The 22,481-nt window shown below is 39.7% G+C and overlaps 1 protein-coding gene across 1 annotated transcript in view; it reads left to right on the top strand.

Moving 5' to 3' along the window:
• Positions 1-729: 729 nt before the first annotated feature.
• The window catches only part of LOC101860542, a 22,988-nt gene continuing 1,236 nt past the window's right edge, over positions 730-22,481 (top strand). Inside the window, exons 1-5 of the mRNA XM_013090041.1 lie at positions 730-1,216; positions 7,818-7,969; positions 18,661-18,760; positions 19,148-19,224; positions 21,378-21,503. Coding sequence (XP_012945495.1) covers positions 7,910-7,969; positions 18,661-18,760; positions 19,148-19,224; positions 21,378-21,503 — 363 coding nt within the window. The 5' untranslated portion in view covers positions 730-1,216; positions 7,818-7,909. The remainder of the gene's footprint in view (positions 1,217-7,817; positions 7,970-18,660; positions 18,761-19,147; positions 19,225-21,377; positions 21,504-22,481) is intronic.

The following is a 22,481-nucleotide window of genomic DNA, read 5'->3' as shown; positions in this document are numbered from 1 at the left end:
GGACGAACCGCGCCTGCATGCAATGTTTTTCCTCCATTTTTGAAATTCATGACTGGTTACTTTAGCATTTTGTATGTTGATACCCCCCAAACCCCTTTAAGAGCCACATATTTCATTGGTAGGCCTACACCATAGGATGAACATTTTTAGCTTGAAAATTCCAATATGAACTTCTGCAGATTACTCCAGTTCAGGCGATTTCAATTTCTTGGAAAAGAGTTAAAGAGAAAAGGTTATATAGCAAAAGTAAGCTGTATCATGTAACGCTCATCTGCTCTTTGACTCCTGTGGTACTCCACGTCTGACTTTTCTTTGAGAAGCCAGTAAAAAAGACGTCTCTGAGCTTGGTTTTCTTTCACTTTCAGTTACGCTAACAACAGAAAGTGGAGTGGCTCACACAGCTATTGTTTCGAAACACGTGACCACTGACAAGCTGGAAGCCAGTTGTACTGTTGCTGCACCAACACTGTTGTCTGTCAATAGGTATGATCCAAAGAAGTTTTCATCGGCTTTAACTATTTTCTTTTACTTACAATTGTTCTCTCTCTCTCTTCACGTTAGAAATACAATGTATTGAATATCCCTTTTAACTTCTCTTTTTTTAGTTTGAGTTTAGTTGGGGCTCAACTAGGGGAGTGAAGATTACAATGCAACGGGGATTTTAGTTTGGTTTTGAGGGTTTTGTTTGCTGTTCTTTTTTCTTTTGAGGGGAGGGGGAAAGGGGGGGGGGGGAGGCTTGGCGTAGAAATATTGATAATTGTGTTCCATAATTGCATGAAAATTATTTGTACAGAAGATCAACATGAACTAAATAAGATCAATTGCTTAAGAGAATTATATGAAAAACAACAACTAACCACTAATCTAGACTATCGTATTATCTAATGCGGTGGATGTTTCGAATAATCGAATTGAGATGGAGTGAGCGTAGTGTTTTGTTTCTTTAGGGGGGCAGTCTCGGGAAGACAAGAAAATTAAAAAAAATATAAATATCGCTCTTGGCCTAATGATAAGCACGACTAAACCTTGACAATGATGTTCTCAGATGTTTAAAAAAACAAACCATTGGAGAAGTCTCATAATTTACCTTGTACCCCCCATGCAAACAGCCTGTACAGCTTATGGTCTTTCAAACCCATCGAATCTACGAATTTGACAGCCAGTCAACATCCATACGTTTATCAAGTCGCGACCTTTGACACGGACAATCGACTGTGTAAGTGAATATTAACGTCTAAGCTTAATTTTCCTCGTTCATCAGATGTCCGTTCAACAGTTACTCTAACGGTTTCAGAGCACCTTTGGGAGTTCCTGCTTCTTTGTTTCCTCCTGTTGTTTTGAGATCATTTTAACCATCTGTGAATTTTTTTCATTGATCTGCCTGTTTGCTTTTCCTTTTATTTTATTCAGCATCATGAGAACAGCACAAGAAAAAAGGCAAAAATATAAGACCAGTAGGGTCGATTTCCGAAATCGCGACTAAAAAGATAGTTATAGGTTTAGCTCTATTATAAAAGTTAGAAATGCATTTTGAAAAACTCCATTGATTAACCTTTCTGCCTCTCTCTCTTTTCTGAAAATTTTAGAACGCTCTGACACCTCCGACAACAGAATTTTAAAACTTATAATTAAACTGCAGTTTTTATGTCAATCTGAAAAAAACTATTACAATAGTTTGGCTTCCAAGCAATGTAGGCATTGATGGCGACGAAGCCGTTGACCAATTTGCAAAAGAATCTCTAAAATTATCTGAAAATGAAAATAGTAAAATCCCTTTCTCTGACATGAAACCGAAAGTAAAAGAACACATCAATCACATCTTCCTGGTCCCAAATTTGGAACCAACAAGTCCTCAACAAACTCCATTACATTCAATCGAAACTTGCGCCCAGGAAACCCATGTTTCTCCCACGAAGAGAAAATGGTTTCTTATACCCCAAAAAAAAGGACACACACACGTCTGACACAAACATTTACTCGAAAGAGTGGAAGCTCCTTTTTGCGTGGCGTGCAACATGTACTTTACAGTTCGGCACATCCTGACGGAATGTGTCGACTTCAATGATATGCGCACAAAATACTTTAAATGTAAAGATGTCAAAACTCTTTTTGACATTGTTAACCCGAGAAAAAGTTTAAGTTATACTAAAGAAATAGGACTGTTTAATAGGATATAAAAATATATAGTTATCGTTGTAGGTGTATATACATACCATGAAATTATATTATTTTCAGTTCAAATATACACATAACTAATTCAAAGAACGCATAGAAAGACCAAATTACACCAAGCAAATCCAAATATACAAATGACGTCATAAAAAGTCCTAATACAACAACAGCAAGTTCAAATGTAAACATAGAAATCGCAAATGTAACACATAGATAATTCAAATGCCACATAGCAAGTTCAAATGTAAATATGCTTGAACTAGAGTAAAAGTAAGTGGTTGGCGGGTGCTCTGATGTGGTTTGCTCCTTCTTTCCTATCTAACATCTATCATCCTGATCTCTCCTCCTTCTTTTTTGTGTCTGTTACTCTCTTGTAACACCTCTAATCTTCGGCACTTATATGACCTTATTCTGTTGCAAGTGCCGTAAAACTCTTACTAAAACTAAAAAGGGGGTTAAAAGTATAAGAAGTATATCAGGGTAAGAAGTAAAAGGGTTTGGGTTTTTTGGCCACGAAAAAGTTCGACGTAAGCCGAGAGGTGCCACAATAAAGAAATCATGTGAAACGAAACTAATAGTTAAATTAAGTTTAAAAAACGAAGATAAACCCACATGTTTAAACAGAAACGAATGGTTATGATGCAAATCAACATACTGCTGGTATATTATAGAACTAACTGAGGGAAATCTAAAGCCAAGTTTACTTTTATTTACTTATTGTTGCTTTACAAAACGCTGTGGCTTATAGGCTTGCATTGATCTGAAGGGCGCTGCCATTTTCGCTGTAGTCACAGCTTGGGTTTTTTGTTCCATCATCTGGGCAAGTGTGACCATCCTTTGTTGGTGAGTCAGCTGAGTGAGCATTGATTTGGTCTTTTGCTGTACCTAGCCACGGTTTCAAATCGTATTTCCAAATCCACAAGCGTTCTCGTAGATGTTAAGAAAAGGTGTTTAGGGGGGTAGATATTTCTTCCCCAATCTATTGACGAGTTGCCATTTAAAGCCTGCCGTTGTGCACGAGCATTGTTACATACGAAGCATACTTCGTTGTGGGGATTGTTTGAACAGTTTCTTAGAGGGATGGGTTGAAATGAAAGCTGCCATTCCCTCTACTTGAAAGTCGTAAAAGACCAGGCCACCCTCGTCACTGGCGGCAAATTAAGCCCCTATGGCATCGTGCAGCTCGGTCCCCTTCGACTCTGCATTACCCGAACAAAGCATTGAGCACTCCGTGCTCTTCATCGGTTTCTATTCGTCAACGGCTTGCTACCAGCTTCCTCAATAAAAGCAAATTCATACCGCTAAATGTTCTTCATCAGCCGTGCTGCAGATTGATATCTAGTTGCTTCTGTCCTATCTGAATTTCTTTCCAATGGAGCATCCTTGTGATTTTGTAAATGGTGATCAATTCCCATTAAATTTAAACTGCTTATGGTTGTCGTCAACTCAGTTTGAGCACATATAAATGCTTTTCACACTGAATAGTCTTTGTGGAGGATATAATTTGCTTTTGCTATGTGGCATTTGAACTTGCTATTGTGTAACATTTGGATTTGGTATTTGTACATTTGAATTTGTTACGCACAATTGTGCACTAACATTTCCTATTGTACATTTGAAATTGTTATGTGGCGTGAAACTTTCTGTGTGGCATTTGAACTTGCTATGTGGCATTTGTATTTTTTATGTGTACATTTGATCTTTAAAAAACTCTATAATATTGTAAATACAAATGTAAATAAGTCTTTACCATATTTACAAACATTTTCATAAATGTCTGTCCGTCCTTTTAGCATGAAGATAATACCGTGTGCAGTTGTGAGCGCCGAAAACTCTTACTAAAACATGACATCAGTAAATCCTGTTGGCACTTAAATTACAAAAAAATGAGTCGATAGTGCTGTTAAACACCCACCCAATCAATCAAAAAACCGTTGATTAAATTATCCTTCTTAGAAATTTTCTGCAAATGGCAATGTCAATGCATATTGAAAACCATAATTCAGAAGTTACGACAACATTACATTGTTGTATCAAGTACAATACATTGTATACAGATACAAGGGCTTGTTTGTTGTGCCCAAAATGATTAAGAAGTGCAGCGTTAACATTACATCTAAATCTAAACGTAGTTTTAAGACAGTGAAGAGGAAATAACTGGAAATGTCTTCTTTTTTTTTTTTGGTAAGTGTTTTACGGCGCTCGCAACTGCATAAGGTCACATGAGCGCGCGGGACACACCTAATATTTTCAGTTGGTAGGAAATTTTGAATTTTGCCCGGGTGGCGGCTGAAGCCTATTCTCATCGATTTTAAACCTCCAAGGGATCTTTAACGTGCGCAACTTGCACACGGGCCCTCTGAGATTTTTCGCCCTTGACCGAGAAGGGTAGGTGTAGATCTTTCCTACCAGAAGATCAGAGGTGTGGCAGAAAGACAGCAGTAAAGAGGAGCCAAGGAGTAGCGGTAGAAAGGCTGCGAGAGGAGGGTGCAAAGGAGATGAGAGGGTGGGCGCAGAAAGTGAAAATGAAAGCAGACAACAGAACATTGCTAGAGAGCAGGAAAGGAGGTAAAATGAGACAATTTTAGAGAAGAAAATTTTTCGGTCGCTACCCGGATTCGAACCCGGGACCTTTGAATGAGAGGCCAACGCCTTAACCTCTACGCCACGAGAGCCCCCTGGAAATGTCTGAAAGGAAAATGATGTGCAAAATGTGGGGAAGACATAGATGAACAATGATATCTGATATAATGTCTGTACATTTAAATAAAAGTATAACAGAGATGAGATGTTACCGCAAACTCCTTGACATCTCATACAAAGACCACATTTCAAATGCTGAGGTAAGGAACAGAATCACCAACGCAGTGGGGCAGCATGAAGATCTACTGACCACAGTGAAGAGACGAAAATTAAATGGTATGGGCAAGTCATAAGATTCACAGGACTTGCCAAAACAATCCTACAAGGAAAGAGAGGAAGGCAGAGAAGGAGAAGGGAGGACAACATTACAGAGTGGACAGGAAAGACGATGGGTGACTATCTGAGGAAAGTAGAGGACAAGAGAAATGGCGAGAGCTGGTCGTCAGATGCAGTGGTCAGAAGAAGATTACAAAAAGGTGGAGGAGTTTTTTTTTTTTTTTTTTTTTGGGGGGGGGGGATGTTAAATAGAGACCTAGTGATTCATGCAAGTAGAACTTTTAAAAAGCTGTAGCGAAGGATAATGCAGAACGATTGCAGGATTGTGCGCTACAGTTATATGAAAAAAACACACCTCTTCCACCTTAACTGTTACTTTGTTCGATCAAGGCTTGATGCGGCTGTCAATTCTTTGGATGGGAACGACCTCACATAGAAACAAATTTAATGCCGGACCCCGTACAAAACCCGAGGACTCTGCCTCGCCCTGGGGTCTTCCCGTACTTCTCCAGGGGAGGGCCCCAAAGCCAAGGCCAACATACCACCACTAACACTCACACGAACATGGCATTGGGCTCCGTGGAAAATTCTCCCCAAAACATCGGTTCTAATTCTGTCCGATTACTGGCTTTGCATCATTTCACTCACCAATCTAATCTCACACATTTACGCCCGAAAACAGTTTAATTGCATTTGAGGATTCATTCCTTGACTGTACCGGGAAAAATATCGTTCTTGCATGGCTGTTTAGCCAGGTCAAGTGAGCATTCAAGGAAGCGAGCAGGTCGATTTTCTGGCAAAAGAATCCTTGTCCCTACTGTTGGAATCAACCAAGAACACCCTCCTATATACGGTCTTTCAAATAAGGTCAAAGTCTACACCTCCACTCTGTGGCAGCAACACTGGAGCAAACAATTGAAAGACAAACATCACAGCGTTATTCCCAAACTGGGCCCACGAAAACATTCGAGCCTCTCAGAAGAGACGATGTTGTCTTTGCTCGATAACGTTGACAGTCTGACACACCTCCCTTACACATATTAGGTACCTCATGCGGGGCCATGAGAGACCCTCTTGTATCGGATCCGATATGGATTTTTCTCCCCAAGCACATACTTATAGAATGCCCATGGCTTTGGAGGGACCCGTGGGGAATATTCTAAATGTTCAAATTTACGTTGTTCCCCGTTATTGATCACAACAGAGTGCTCAGATACAAAGGCCATTGGCCTCTACCCTGAAATGTAAATTCATTTGTTATTTTAGAAAAGTAAATTGTTGATGTCATAACAAAATTCTTATTATCCATTTTATGTATTTGAATATCTATATTTTATCTATATTTGAACCAATTAGATTCGCTAAGTACAACCAAGCCATGCTACGAACTACAGTGAATATGACTCACCCGTGTCTCGCACGCTCATTTGACCTTACGCAGTTGTAAACCCTTGAAAATTTTACAAAAAACAAACAATCAAACAAAAACAAACAAACAAAAAAACAAACACTCAAACAGACAAACAAACCAACAGAGAAACAAACAAGTTAACAAACAAATAAACAAACAAACAAACAAACAAACAACAAAGAATTGAATGAAACGCAAAGCAAAATCATGTGTGCTTTATATTCATGTGTCTGTGTCAGTGAACGTTTTTACGTGTGCGATACATATCCTATAACCTCTTTGTAATTGGCCTTTTTTGTTTTTATTTGCCTGAACAACAGACTGAGTTAAGCTGAATTGATTTGTGGAACAGTTTTCCACTGAGAGGTCCAATTTATGCTGTATTCCTCTGTTGTTCTGTTTGTATGTCCTTTTCCATGCACCAAATATAATGTAATAGCCGCTGTTGCTCTGATGTGTTTCTCTTTACTCAATTTCCACTTATATATTATTAACTCATTTGTTGACTCACTAACTACGCCAGAACAATATTAATTATTCTTGCGTGTTCTCTTCATTCTCCCATTCTAAACAGAGACTGTGGTTAAAGGGTGTCACTGCTGTTGGCAGGTCCTACTTCTTTACTTTCCCTCAGAGGTCGCTGCCTGTCTGTCTTACTTTTTCTCGCTAATAAATGACCACTATTGTGTTAGTGTGCTTCTCTTTACTCAAACAAACAAAACAAACAAACTCTAAACAGAATTAACTGTGCCAGTCAGCATCTCTTTCCTTTAATATTTTGCGGGTCATTGGAGAGCACCACTGGTAGGTCCAATTTTATACTTTTGACTATTTCTCTCTAGTTTAAACCAGTCTACCTTGTTATCCCTTGCTCTAAAGGTGTTTTAGTGTCATTGTTGTTTTCATTACTCATTAAGCAAACCAAACACATTTTGTGTGTTCACCACATGCGGGCTAAAAGTATTCGGTAGACCCTTGCACTGACTTGTACCTTACGTATATCGTCCTTTGAAACAGAAAAGAACTTAAAAAAAATTCAACAAAAGAATTAACATTATTTCCCTTTTGTCGTGTATATACACCAAGATACTTTGTGAGGGTTCGCTTATTTCATTTATCCCATTACGTGTCTCATTCCCCATAACAAAAACTGAACGAAAAAGACACAAACTTCTCCCTGAGAGCAGAAAAAAGCTAAAATAAAAAAAATAAAAAAATACAGAATGTTCTCTGTTACTTTTATAAACACAAAAAAGACTGCGTGAGTGTGCTGTTGATGTTTTTTGGGGTCTTTGTTCTTTTTTTTTCTTCTCAGCTATCCCCCTCATTAGGAGCTTCTTTGAGAGCTTCCCGACCGTGCCTCTGGAGACCCGACGCCGTGGCGAGAGAAGTCTAATATGGGTGACCATGTGCTCTGCATACGGGGCGTGCAATGACGCAAGAGCAGGGAGCTCATTTTACTTGTCGGTATCGATCGTGCCATTTTAACAAACAAAAATAGATGTTAATCTAACAAAGATAGTCAATAACAAGATAGGCCACTCAGCCAAAAAAAGTGTCCGCAGGAAGTTCGCTCTTTGCTTCAGATGGCGCTGCAGTCTGTTTTGAAGCTCTCTTTCGTTTTTCCAGAAGAAGAATAGGAATAGCACTTCCTTGCGTGCGCAGATCGACTGCTGTTCATCAGCAGTTCGGGTTCGTTCAGTGCGGAGTTTTAGGTTTTAAAATTTTTTAATGACCTCTCGCCTTTCATTCTAAAGTCAAATTAAACGAAGAAAACAATCACCCTTTCCTCCGGAAGAGTTTTTTTGTTAGCGTAACCATTTTAAAAAGCGTTCTTCCGAAATTCATTAAAAAACTTGCTAGTTTCACTTTCATTTTTTAAACTCAAGTAGGATAACTCTGTTCGCAAAAGGTGCGCTTTTGCGAAGAGGGCGCCACCGAATTTTGAGGACACTTTTTTAATTGGCTCAAAGAGAGAAGTGGCCCCTCTTGTTATGTAGACTCTTTGGATCTAATCATTTTTGTTGTATTCGATTACTTTAACCTTATCCGTACGGCCTGGGGTCATTTTGTATCCCCGGGGTTGTATTCTTCACATTTTAGAATACTTCTGGAGCGAAGATCTCTTTGAAACTTTCAGTATTTCTTAAAAAAGCATTTGAAAGATTGTTATGCAAAGCGTACGGATCGGATTAACGAGTAAGTTTCCTCTTTGGAAAGTGGTGGCACAGAGTTCCCCACGTCGTATGGATACGATAGTAAAACACGACGTACGGACAAGGTTAAACATTATACGTGATATGAAATTGGAGTCGGAGTATAATCATAAGTAAACATTTAATGTACTTTAGACTAAAAACATCATTATCAATAATGTATGTGTCCATCCAACACTACAGCTCTTATTAGCTGTTACTTTTCTACTCCTGTCATGTTTTGTCGACTCTCACACATATTATGATTAGAAGGAAGCTGGAAGGTATGAAGGGTGGTGAGTAATTCTATGCGCTTGATATTCTTATCTTTATCTGATCTTAATAAAAGTCTGAATCTCTTCTTTTGTCTTTGAGAATCTCATGTACATGGTGATCCGAAAAACAACAACAACATGTACAACTTAAAAAAAAAAAACTTTTCCTCCACACTGAAGTTTAGCGTTTCAAATTTGTACACACCATTTGGAAGTCAAAAGGAATTTGTTTGACCTTCATTTTAGTTAAATCCACAGAATAGTTTTTCTCTACATAGCTCGTAAAAAAACAACCCGTTTTCAGCTATGTCCCCATGTTTTTTTTAGCATCACTCACTAGATCTAGTTCGCATTAGGCCTACCACTAAAAAACCTCCAAAATTGCGCCACATTGCAAACTACAACAGCCTTACAGTTACAGGTCAATATAAGTTTTTCATATCTACATTTTCTCAAATTTCCGTGGCCTGCTGAGATCATGGTTAAGATAAGTAAAAGCTGAGAGCTTTTTGTAGGGAACATTTCCTCACCACAAGGTACGGAAATACCGTTAAAGTGACCTGAAGCCTTCTTTAATGTCAAAGGTGAAAATGGTCTATCAGGTAGGACCTGCAGAGAACCAGAACTAAAAATTCCCAGACAAAACGACCATTTCAGGTCTAACACACACCGTTCGCACCCCTTTAAACGTCGCCAGGGTGCAAAATTCAGTAGATGAGCCCCAAGAGAGGTCTGTCCGTAGACGATGTCTGCAGCAATGACTTTCCAACATCTCAACGGTCTGCATTCCAAAGTCAGATCTTCATCCTCGACTGTACCATTTTCCGTTCGCGAAACTATCAGAGGAAAGCAATGTGTCCATGATTCCTCGATGGTCTTGAAAAGCGTGAACATTTCCTCTATGACATTTGGTTCTCCGGTAAAGTCCATATTCACTTTTCAGGTTATACTACCCGCACCTGCTCCCATTCCTCTACCCGCATCCGGGACTCCGGTCCTCCTCCCCCTCCACACCCTCCTTCAAAAAAAGCTGCGGTCCACCGAGACCGCAGCCAAACAAAACAAAGGCAACGGTCACCAACGGCCCAAAAAATATACCGAACCCGTGCCCTCAAAATAAATAAAAATGGTAGTTCTTCAGTGGAACATTCGCGGTTTGCGTGCAAACCAGGCAGAACTTTCATATCTTTTGACCTCACACCCCCCAAATGTAATTGCCAACATCCACATTCACATTAAAAAAACTATCAAACTTACAACCAAATATACACCAACAACCAAATGGCCTCTGGAGGCAACTCCATTTTAATAAATAACCAAACACTACACAGACAAATACAATTAAACACAACACTTCAGGCAGTTGCCGTCAGGGTCACTCTACACTGTCCTATAACTATCTGTTCAATATACATCCCTCCAAATTATCCTCTATCTTTAAGAGATCTAATAAACCCCAGAGAACAGCTCCCACAACCCTTCATCTTGTTGGGAGATTTTAATGCCCATAGCCCTCTTTGGGGAAATGAACCAACTGATACTAAAGGTAAAATCATAGAAGATTTCGTAACAAAAGCCAATACTAGTATTTTTAACGACAATTCACCAACATTTCAAAATTAAAATAACCTAAACTTTTCATCCATAGATTTAACCCTATGTGATCCAGAACTAATTCCAGACTTTCAGTGGTCAGTCCTGGACAACCAACACGGATCAGACCACTTCCCCATCAACGTAATTCCAGACATTCCACACCGAACTCCTATCCCGGACCGTTTCAATCTTAAAAGAGCGGACTGGGATGGGTTTCACATGGAATGTCTGGAGAAACTCAATCCATCTCAAACACAAACACAAACTTTTGAACGATTTCATGAAACCTTTCTCGAGATCGTTCAAAAACACATACCAAAATTATCCACCAAACCCCGAAAGAATAAATGGTGGTTCACTGAAGACTGCCAAAAAGCTGTTGCGGCCAAAACAATCAGCTCTCAGGAAGTTCGTCAACTCTAAAACAAACGAAGACCTCACTAATTTCAAAATTGCGCGAGCCCAAGCATGCAGAATAATCAGAACAGCCAAAAAACATCTTTTCGAAATTATGTCTCTAAAATAAACAACAACACACCAATGCACAAAGTCTGGAAGATGATAAAGAAATTAAAAGGTACTAGAAAAGACACAATCAAACACATCCAAAAACCGAATAACTCCTTCGTAGAGACCGAAAAAACAATAGCTGATTGTATAGCATCAACTCTCTCCAGAAATTCCTCTATCCACAATTACAACCCTGAATTCAAAAAAGTAAAAATGTCTTCTGAAAAGACAACTGTTGATTTTACCTCCTCAAATGAAGAAAACTATAATTGCAGCTTTTCTCTTAATGAATTAAAATGTAATATTGCAGAACTATCAAACACAGCTTCAGGCCCTGATCAAATACACAACGAAATCATCAGACGTCTTCCAGACGAAACACTCCTATTACTCCTTGATATTTACAATTCTCAACAATTTCCGAGCAGTTGGCGTCTTGCCACTATTATACCAATCCCAAAACCAGGAAAAGATCACTCTCACCCATCAAACTACCGTTCCATAGCCCTTACAAACTGTTTCTGCTAACTTATGGAAAAACCTATTAACAAACGTCTAATGTGGTTTCTCGAAACCTCAAACTCCTTATCCAAATTTCAATGCGGTTTTCGCAAAAATCTCTCTACTATTGACCATCTCGTCCGACTTGAAACTTTCATTCGGGAAGCTTTAATTCGGAAAGAGCACCTTGTGGCTATTTTTTTTTACTTAGAAAAAGCCTTCGACACCACATGGAAACATGGTATTTTAAAAGACCTGCGTGACTTGGGCTTACGCGGAAATCCTCCCGAATTTATACGAAACTTTTTGAAAGATCGATCATTTCAAGTAAAAGTAGGTTGAACCCTATCAAATCTTAGATTTACACACCCAAGAAGAAGGCGTCCCCCAGGGAAGCATCTTAACGCCGATTCTTTTCGAAATTAAAATCAATTCCATCACAAAAACCCTTCAAAACAATATTGACTGCTCATTTTACGTTGACGACTTCCTGATCTGCTATAAATCCAAATCCAAAATAAATCACATTGAACGTCAGCTTCAGCTTCAACTCCATAAACTGGAAACTTGGGCAAACGGGCACGGGTTTAAATTTTCTACAACAAAAACAAACTGTGTACATTTTTGTCTGTCGCGCAAGTGCGTGCGACAACCAGATTTATATTTGTTTGGAAAGAAAATTCCTGTAAAAAACAAGCTTGTTTCCTGGGCGTAATATTCGACAATAAACTTTCTTTCCTGCCGCACTTGAAAGACCTGAAGACGAGGTGTCAGAGTGCTCTCAACGCCTTAAAAGTACTATCCAATCCCGAATGGGGAGGAGATACCGAAATACTTCTTCAATTTTACCGTTCCCTTATCCGTTCCAGGCTGGACTATGCCAGTCCAGTTTACGGATCAGCTAGAAAATCTTACCATATAATTATAGACCCTGTTCAGAACCAAGGCCTTCGCCTTGCCCTAGGCGCTTTCCGTACTTCACCTGTAAAAAGTTTACAGGCCAAAGCTCATGAACCATCTTTAGAACTTAGAAGGAAAAAAACTCTCTTTGCAGTACGCTTTGAAACTTAGCTCAGTGCCCCAAAACCCAGCCCACAAATGTGTCTTTGGCCTTCCCGGAGATCTAAAAACTTTATCCTCCTTAGGAAATAAAGTAAGCCCTTTCGGAATAAGAATCCAGAACGATCTCAAAAACATTGATTTTTCTGAAGACATAATCGAGCCCTTTGCCATGTCCAGCGTACCTCCATAGCATTTAACCAAACCAAACATAGATACTAGTCTTGAAAAATGCAACAAAAAGTCTACAGACAAAACTACATACCTAAACTAATACAAACAGCTAATAAATAGATACCCTGAAGCAGAGAAACTCTTTACAGACGGATCCAAAAATGACTCCTCAGTAGGAACTGTTGCCCTTGCATTGCCACACAGCTTAAGCTTAAGGAAACTCCACCCAAAAGCCTCAGTCTACACTGCTGAGGCTACAGCTCTTGAAATGAAATGGCCCTAAATATAATAGATCAATCAACCAAGTCTACTTTCCTAATCCTTTCAGACTCTCTCTCTCTCTCTCTCTCTCTTGTCTGAAATCTTTAGAGCGCTCTGACACCTCCGACAACAGAATTTTAAAACTTATAATTAAACTATATTTTCTACATCAGTCTGGAAAAACTATTACAATAGCTTGGCTTCCAAGCCATGTAGGCATTGGTGGCAACAAAGCTGTTGACGAATTTGCCAAAGAATCTCTAAAACTACCTGAAAACAAAAATAGTAAAATCCCTTTCTCTGACATGAAACCGAAAGTAAAAGAACACATCACATCCTCCTGGTCCCAATTTTGGAATCAACAAATACACAACAAACTCCATTACATTCAACCGAAACTTACGCCCAGGAAACCACTATCTCTCCTACGAAGAGAAAAAGTACTTTTTACCAGACTAAAGATAGGACACACGCACGTCACGCACAAACTTTTGCTCGAAGGAGAGGAAGCTCCTTTTTGCGTGGCGTGTAACACAAATTTCACAGTTCGGCACAGCGCGCTTTTCCCTTTCGTCAACTCGCAGCCACCTCCGAATCGTCAGCCACCCCCAACCTTTGACACGGGTCAAACTTCCATCTATTTATAGGTAGTTAAATCTACCGGAACATGTATTAGGCGAAGTGATGTGCAATGATAGTCGCAATAGAGAGATTGTTTTGGTCTCTCTTTACTCATCTGCACCACACGAATTTAATTGATGTTTTTCCCTGGACTCTGCCTTTACTAAAGTCTCGAATCTAGATCTAATTGTAATCTAATTGCAGGTTGCAGATTTAATAAATTGCAGAGAGAGAGAGAGAGAGAGAGAGAGAGAGAGAGAGAGAGAGAGAGAGAGAAGGGGGAGGAGTAGATCTTGCGAGAACTTTCGGGCAAAACGAAATGGTGACCCGCGTAGTTCGGTCGATTCGAAAAGTGAAAGAGCCATAGCATCTTTGTAGACGATCAAATTAGCTTACTTTTGTGCTATAACGTCATTTTTTTTTCTTTGCCTTTGTCAATTTGATCATCCACACCGATAGAAAGCATTTCGAAATTAGGAAAAACAGGTCTTGTTTCACACTGGGTGAGAATAGCCAACGCTGGCAAGTCTCACCCGGGGTGAGAGGTCAATCGTAGGGTTTTTATTCTCACCCCGGGCGAGGATAGCAATAGCCACTTCCTTACTTAAATGATTAGGTGATTAAACTTGATCTCTTATTGACAATATAAAAGTCAATTTAAGCATCATTTCGTTAGAAAACAATATGTTAGGTTTGCTAACTTCATAGACTTTGTGTTAAACAACACTTTTAACAAAACGAATCCTTACAAGCCTAGGCTTGGCCTTTGTAATCTCGAAGGTTTAAAAGTAGAAGAAGAAGAGTCTACTACTAGATCTAGAGTCTAGTCCAATTTATTTAATCTCTGGAATGTACTGGATAACAACAGAAATCTGCAACCTGCCACTAGATTACAACTCTAGATCTAGATCTAGATCTAGATTCGAGATTTTAGCAAAGGCAGAGTCCAGGGGAAAACTTCAAGAAATTCTCGTGGTGATGAGTAAAGAGAGACCACAACAATCTCAATAAATAATATATCGCGACTATCACGGCACATCACTTCACCTATACATGTTCCGGTAACTACCTATAAATAGATGGACGTTTGACCCGTGTCAAAGGTTGGGGGTGGCTGACGATTGGGAGGTGGCTGCGGGTTGACGAAAGGGAAAAGCGCTTCGGCACATCCTAACGGAATGTGTCGAATGTAATGATGTTCGTAAGAAATATTTTAAATGTTAAGATATTAAGACCCTTTTTGACTTCGTAGTCCCTAGAAAAAATTTAAGTTATATAAAAGAAATTGGACTATTTAATAGTATATGAAAATATATAGTTATCGTTATCGGTGTATATACACATACACTGAAATTAATATTGTACAAATGTAAATAAGCCTTTTCCATATTTACAAACTTTTAATAAATTTTTGTTTGTCTTTTTAGCATAATGAAAATAGTGTGATCGTGTGCGGTTGCGAGCTCCGAAAGACTCTTACTAAAAACACGTCTGATTTTGTAGAGGTGAAACCTGTTGGCGCTTAAATGACCAAAATTGTGTCGATAGTGCCGTAAAACATCTACTCAATCAAAAAAGCTTCCGGTGGAACCACCATCTGCACTGACAACAACACTTTCATGGACCAGTACATTTTAGGACGGCCCTCCAGGCTATTATAATTGCCCTACGGGTCGCCCTGCACAGACCAATCTCGATCTGCTCAGTTTATATCCCACCAAATTACCCCCTCAAAATAATCCAACAAAATAATTTAAAGCTCCAGCTCCCACCCCTTTGGGGAGACAAACCCACAGACCAGAAAGGAAACATTTGAGAAGGTTTTTTTTTTAAATTTCAAAATGACATCTGTCTTAAATTAAAGGTCCCCCAATTACAGAAACAGATCCACTTTCGGCCCTTCATCCCTTGACCTCACCTTTTGTACCCCTGACCTAGTCCCAGATCTTGAGTGGTCTGTGCTGGATAACCGTACGGACCATTTCCTAATTCTTCTAAAAACTAATAGCCTCCAAAATGACTCGACCCCAGAACACTTCAACGGGTTCGCCATTGAATGTTCCCAAATCCCACTTTCGATCTCAACTACAAAATATTCCACGAAAAGCTTCTTAGAAATATGCCACAAACTCATACCCAAAACATCTCCAAAACCCCGGAAGAAGAAGGTCTGGTTCCCTGGGGAATGTGATGATGCAGTAAAGAAAAAGAAGGCAGCATATCAAAGAGCCGTCGACAACACCATCACAGAAAACAAAATTAATTGCCTGAAAGCTCGAGCTGAGGCACGTCACGTAGATGCCTGAGGGAGAGCACAAGACAATCGTTCAGAAAATACATATCTAAAACCAACAATCAGACACCACTCAACCAAGTTTTTAACATCGCTAAAAAATTTGGGTAGACGCACAGACACCACCCGGCATGTCCAGAGGCCGGATGGAACCACAGCTGAAACACGGGTAGACATTGCAAACATAATAGCTACATCCTCTCCAAAAACTGATCCAAATCAAAACTACAACACCACCTTCCAAAACATTAAAACTAACAGAGTACAACAAAACCTCAACTTCCACTCAAACAGCAATGAAACCTACAACGCAGACTTCAATAGACGAACTAACATCGTGCGTCTCAGACCTGAGAAATACAGCCCCGGGACCGGATGACATCCACAACCAGATCATTAGACACCTACCCTCAGAAACACTAACACTCCTACTAGACACATACAACGACATGTGGCGGTCGTACTCCTTTCCGGAGTCTTGGCGTCTCGCCACTGTCATTCCAATACCCAAACCAAACAAGGACCACACACACCCTTCCAATTACAGACCAATAGCACTAACGAGCTGTATGTGTAAACTTATTGAAAATATGATTCACAGGCGACTGTACTAAACAAAACAAACAAAACAATCACAGGCGACTCCTGTGGTTTCTGCAGACGAGGGGCTCGCTGAGCGATCTCCAGTGCGGATTCAGGAAAACACAACCCACTCTGGAAAACTTGGTCCACCTGGAGACCTTTATACGCGAGAAACTCACATTGACAAGAAACTCACATTCATTCCACACATAAAAGACCTTCGTGTGAGGTGCCAGAAAGCGTAAAACGCTTTGAAAATTTTATGGCATCCGGAGTGGGGCGGGGACTCAAAACACCTTCTCCACCTATACATTTCCCTTGTCCGATCCAGGCTTGACTGTGGCTGTCAGGTCTATGGATCGGCAAAACCCCAGGTCCTGAAAGTGCCGGATCCAGTACAAATCCAAGGACCTCGCCTTGCCCTGGGGGCTTTCTGCACTTCTGTAGTGGAGAGCCTCCAAGCCGAGGCAAACTTAACATCACTCACTCTCAGACACACACACACAGCTCTCACTACAATACGCAATTCGCAATTAAACAAAGTTCAACATTAGAGAACCCAGCACACAACTGTATTTTCAGAACAAATCCAGACACTCTGGAACACCATAAACAAACTCCAAAACAACGAATAACTCACCAATCCCTTCAGCCCGAGAGTCTTTGAGAACCTTAAAAAAACCAAGCACCTTTCCGAGCAAGACATTAAACAATTTCTTTTCCTCGAACTCCCTCCGTGGCTCCTCACCAAGGCAAAAATAGACTTACAGCTGACCACACACACCAAAGCAAGCACAAAAAACCAAAATATTTAAAGTAGAATACAAAAAAATATAGAAAAATACCCCCGCTGCAGAGCTAATCTTCACAGATGGCTCTAAATCGGACTCCGCTGTGGGCACCGCTGCCTTATCCTCAAACAGTTTACCACACACCAGAGTAGATTACATCCCGAAGCCTCTATTTTCTCGTTGAAGGCCACTGCCTTTGACATGGCACTGGACTCCGTAGAAAAATTTCATAACAAATCATTCATTGACTTATCTGACTCTCTGTCTTGCATCACCTCACTTACAAACTACACACTCTTACACCAACAAAAAAAATAGTTTACTTTAAAAAAATACACGCTTTAGCTGAAACCGGGAAAAGTATCTTGTTCGCTACCTAGCCATGTGGGCATCCGAGAAAACGAGCAAGTGGACCTCCTGGCAAAAGATCCTTTTCTCTTCTGTTGGGATCAACGACGAACACTCTCACACAGACTGACTTTTTAGAAATAAAGTAACAAAACGACTCCTCCAGTCTGTGGGAGGCTCACTGAAAAAACCAAGAAAACAAACGACACAACATCAAGCCCAAACTGGGTCCACGAAAACCTTCGTGCCTTTCCAGAAGATAGGGTGTCATTTTTACTCGATTACGCATCGGACACACGTCCCTGACACATAAATACCTCATTTATGGAGATGAGAAGCCGTTCTGTGTTGGATGCAACACAGATTTTAGCATTAGAAACATTTTAACAGAATGTCTAGATTTCAGAGAGACCCGAAGGAAATATTTTAGACGCAAAAAATTGCAAGATCTGATTTCCGTCGTTGATTCAAACAGAATCCTTGATTTTTTATAAAGGCCTTTTATTAAAAATTGTGAATAACATTGATTAAAATTTATAAAAACGTTATTTCAAAAATTATTTTAAATTAAAACTTATTTACATTAAATTTTTAGTATTTCAGCATTTTTGTAGAGGTGATGACCAGAATCAGGCTGTGCAGTCAACTGTTGCAAATGGAGGAACCAACTTTTTTTGCGCATTCATACTATGACCTTATGAAGTTGCGAGCGCCATAAAACTCTTACTAAAACCCCCCAAAAATATATTCGCTTTCTATACATCATTTGAAATTAGTGGCCTTAATTGCACTGCATTGCACCACCACCACAAACGACTTTGAATCTAGTTAGTTTAGTTTTCATAGTATACGAATTAACAAATGAACAAGCCAAAACAAAACAATAAAAATGAATAGAAAATAAAACTTACTAATGAATATTGTCAAAATGATGAAGCCTAATCATCCTCAGGCATGGGATAGCCGCAACATATCAGAGCTGGACCCCGTCTTTGGGAAAGATCTTGCACAGCTTGGAAACTTTGTTCACAACGATGGTACTATCACCACAGGTACGTTCACTATTTTAATCGGGGAAGGGGGGGGGGGTGTATTCTCTACTTTCAGCAAAATTGCATTGCTCCTCAGTGTGCTTGTGTAAATAATGAACGAGTCTCTCCTAAACTAAGGGTCAAATGACATAAAGAAAAAAAAACAAGTTGAGGAGTAAAGCCAGTACATATATGTAACAATTTTAGTGATAGCTGACAGTGAAACAGAACTAAATGTTGACGTAAACCCTCGAGGGTGCACTGAGACTTACAAATTAATGAGGACTCAATTTTGTCGCAATCTTGTAGAATACTGCAACTTCTCAATAACAATGTTGTCATCTCCAGGATTTCTTTTATCAGTGTGATCAACAGCTTGACACATTTACACTGATTTCTTTTTTCCAGCCTTTTACACCAAGTATCTGCTGATGAAATATATATTCAGGAACAAAGACAAATACAAGGCGTCTGAGAAGGACTACGTAAGTCATGAACAATATTCCACTACACTTGACGCGTCTGTATAATAATAAGCAAACTCTATAAATCAATTCGCACTAATTCCTTTTTTTCTGGTAGAAGAATCAGGATCAAACCTACAAAAATCCCCGCCCCCTCCCCTGACAACCTCCCCCCCAAAAAATTCCCAGAAAACCCCCCAAAACCCCACAAGAAGCCAAATATGGTGTGTTATACAACCAATGTTTTCAGTTTGAAAAAAATTAGAACCATCATTCTTTAAGAATAACAATAACATCATTGTCAGGAGATTGAAAATAGGTGGTATGGTTGTTGGGCTTAATCCCGTTCTGATAGAAGTGAAATGGTTTGTTCATACGTGGCATGTTTTTCATTTACAACTCTGCATGAGCTACTAGAAGATATTTATCTTTTTTTTTTTTTACAGTAGGTAAACGTACAAAATATCGTAGATATGTAGGAAACAAGAAGTGTAAAATGAAAGATGTGTAAAATGAAAATTCTTTTGAACGTCACAGAATTACGTTTTGTGATAAAGATTAGATAGCTGGAGCATCTTTGGAGCAATAACATCTTCGACTCTGTTTTCCCCGGCCGGCTACACATGTCAGTTCCAAACAGTTGGTTCGGAATGGAAAGGCAAACCTGGCGGCAGAATCGTAGATGTGGATAACTGCTGGTAAAAAGTTAAACCAGGAGGCCGAGCCGGCGGTTTCAACAAGATTGATTTTCTGATTACAGTTCAGCACGTTCCGTCAACGACAGCCTTTGTGCGACGTCACAGGCTTAGCCCTCTTATTTTTTCACTGCCAATATCTTCAAAATGATTTACCGCACATAAAATCTAATTACATTTTTTTAAACGAGTGACCCAATTTTAAGTCAAGATTCGAGCAGAATTTGTGGGGGGTTTTTCTCCAATAATTAAAGATATTTTTAAAGTCCCCATATAATAATGCATTCACTGAAGGTGTTCAGTACACTCCGCCCTTTTAAAATTTGACTTGAGAGCTGTCGTTAAACCGCACGTGATTTGGAAGACAAACCGACCCGTCGAACGGCGGTTTTGCGCGGTGGTTTCAACGCCGGTTCCCACTCCGGTTCCCACTCCGGTTCCCACTCCGGTTACACCGCCATGTTGGAACGTACATGTATAGCGGCCTTTAGGTTGAGGTTGTCGTCCTTTCTTCGTAGCTCTGATTCAGCGGTCAGACGCTGTTTGCGAACCTCGGCTAGTGTTTCTTTTGTCAGCGTAATTGTTCTAAACACATTTTTTCTCTTGTCTTCAAATCGCTGCTCCCATGCTTTTACGTTTTTGGAGAAGAAATGAAATTTGCTTGGAATAAAGGAACATTTTTTTTTTTTTGCGAACATCACATCAGGTGATGAAACTTAGGTGAATTCTAGGAATCCGGAACTTAAAGATAATCAGCAAAAGAGACAAACCCAGGATCATCACAAACCTCAGAAAGCTTGACACAAACAAGGTACTTTGAAATATTGCATATCATATTTTTTTCAACAAAATAAAGGTGTGGCTTTGAATTAGGCGACTTCGGTTGGCTCAACAGGCCATGCTGACATTTACAAGATGGTTCTTGAAACTAAGCTGAGACCAGCAATCAGAAGAAAGAGGCCGGATCTGCTTGAGCAAGGTGTCTTTCATCATGACTCGAAAGGCCACCGATCTACTGGACTCCTGCTACTGGGAATTTTTTTAAGGTCCCCTGTTTTCCCCAGAATTAACACAATGCGTCTTTCATATCAAAGGACTAAAGGGGCAGCGATTAATATTTGAAGACGAGGACAAAATAGTGCTCGAAACAATAAATGCTGATGATCTGGTCAAAGTGAATAAAGTTATTCATTTGACCGCTGGCTACTTCAAATGTAAAAATCCAATGAGATTAATAGTCGTTGTGTTGAATAAGAATGTACACAATTTTAAATGAGTAAAATAAGAAATAATACTGATTTTACAGAACAGGTAAACTTGTTTCTGCCACAGACTTTGTACTTCGTTGCCTCCCCACTGTTCGTTGCGTTGTTCTTCTATTTCACAGTACTTTAGAATAATCCCTTTTATACCGTCAATATGTTTGTGAAAGCAAATTGTAACATAAATGAATTTTTTAAATCTTTTTTTTAAAAACAGGTCGTACTTCAGGCACTCAAAAGGGTATCGGGAAAGATACGACACTATATTGATTCTCTTCATGTCAGTGGACTGCTTGACTATGCAACAAAGATTCTTTCCAAACCTTTTAATTATTCTACAACGGTAAGTATAATACCAGTACTCGTAAAACTTCTACGTTGGCGGGTCGCTGGAAGAGAGGTGACCCTTTCTACTTCAACGTCCTCTATCTGTGCGCTATTCACCGTTACGAAACCTGGCCTGGCAGAGTCATTCGAATTCTGTGTGTGATATTTACTGGTAATGGATTTTCGTTCATTTTTCTTAACCAATAGTAAAATTGGAGCTTATTGTATTATCTAAATCCATTGTGGTTTGTACAACTGTACAGCCCTTTGTACTTTATTATTACGAGGTAGAGGCTAGGGATAACCTGAATCAACGTATTCCTTGCTATTCAAAGAACACTAGCCACACCATGAGTAGCTCAAGCACTGATACAACTCTCAAAGTCTAACAAATAATTTTAAAAGAAGTTAGTGGCTCGCGTGCACGTGCTCTGACAGCCAGCGTAGTATTGCAATTTTAATGGCGTCTTGTATATAAATGTAATATAATACAAAATATACATGTGTGTTAATGAGTGTGTGTGTGTGTGTGTGTGTGTGTGTGTGTGTGTGTGTGTGTGTGTGTTTGTTTGTGTGTGTGTGTGTGTTTCTGTTTATATATTTTGTCATATATATTGCCATATAAACAGTCGAACCTCGTTATACCGCCACCCTTGGGACGAGTATAAAGTTGACGGAACAGCGGGGCTGGCAGTTCAACGGGGTTCTTCTGTTTTTATAGCCCAGGCTTCCCAACGTCAAGGAATATAATATTTTTATCTCTATGTCCTTCTCGTGGGGGAAAGATTATTAAGTAGCAAACCAGTGTGTCGTGTGTACCACCTGGCGGCCAGTTCACTGGCGGTACAGAGGGGCGAATTTGCTTAATTTTAATAAGGACGGTACAACGCAGGCAGTTCGTGAATTGGTGGCGGATGGCGGATGGCGATGTAAAGGCATAAATACTATATTGTTATATTACATTGACAAAACCTGACGGTAAAAGGGGCTGGCA

The sequence above is a fragment of the Aplysia californica genome, unplaced genomic scaffold (genome assembly GCF_000002075.1).
Source record: "Aplysia californica isolate F4 #8 unplaced genomic scaffold, AplCal3.0 scaffold01120, whole genome shotgun sequence".
Taxonomy (NCBI): Eukaryota; Metazoa; Mollusca; class Gastropoda; order Aplysiida; family Aplysiidae; genus Aplysia; species Aplysia californica.
Note: the sequence above shows the minus strand (reverse complement) of the source record. Positions and strands in the feature narration are given on the sequence as shown.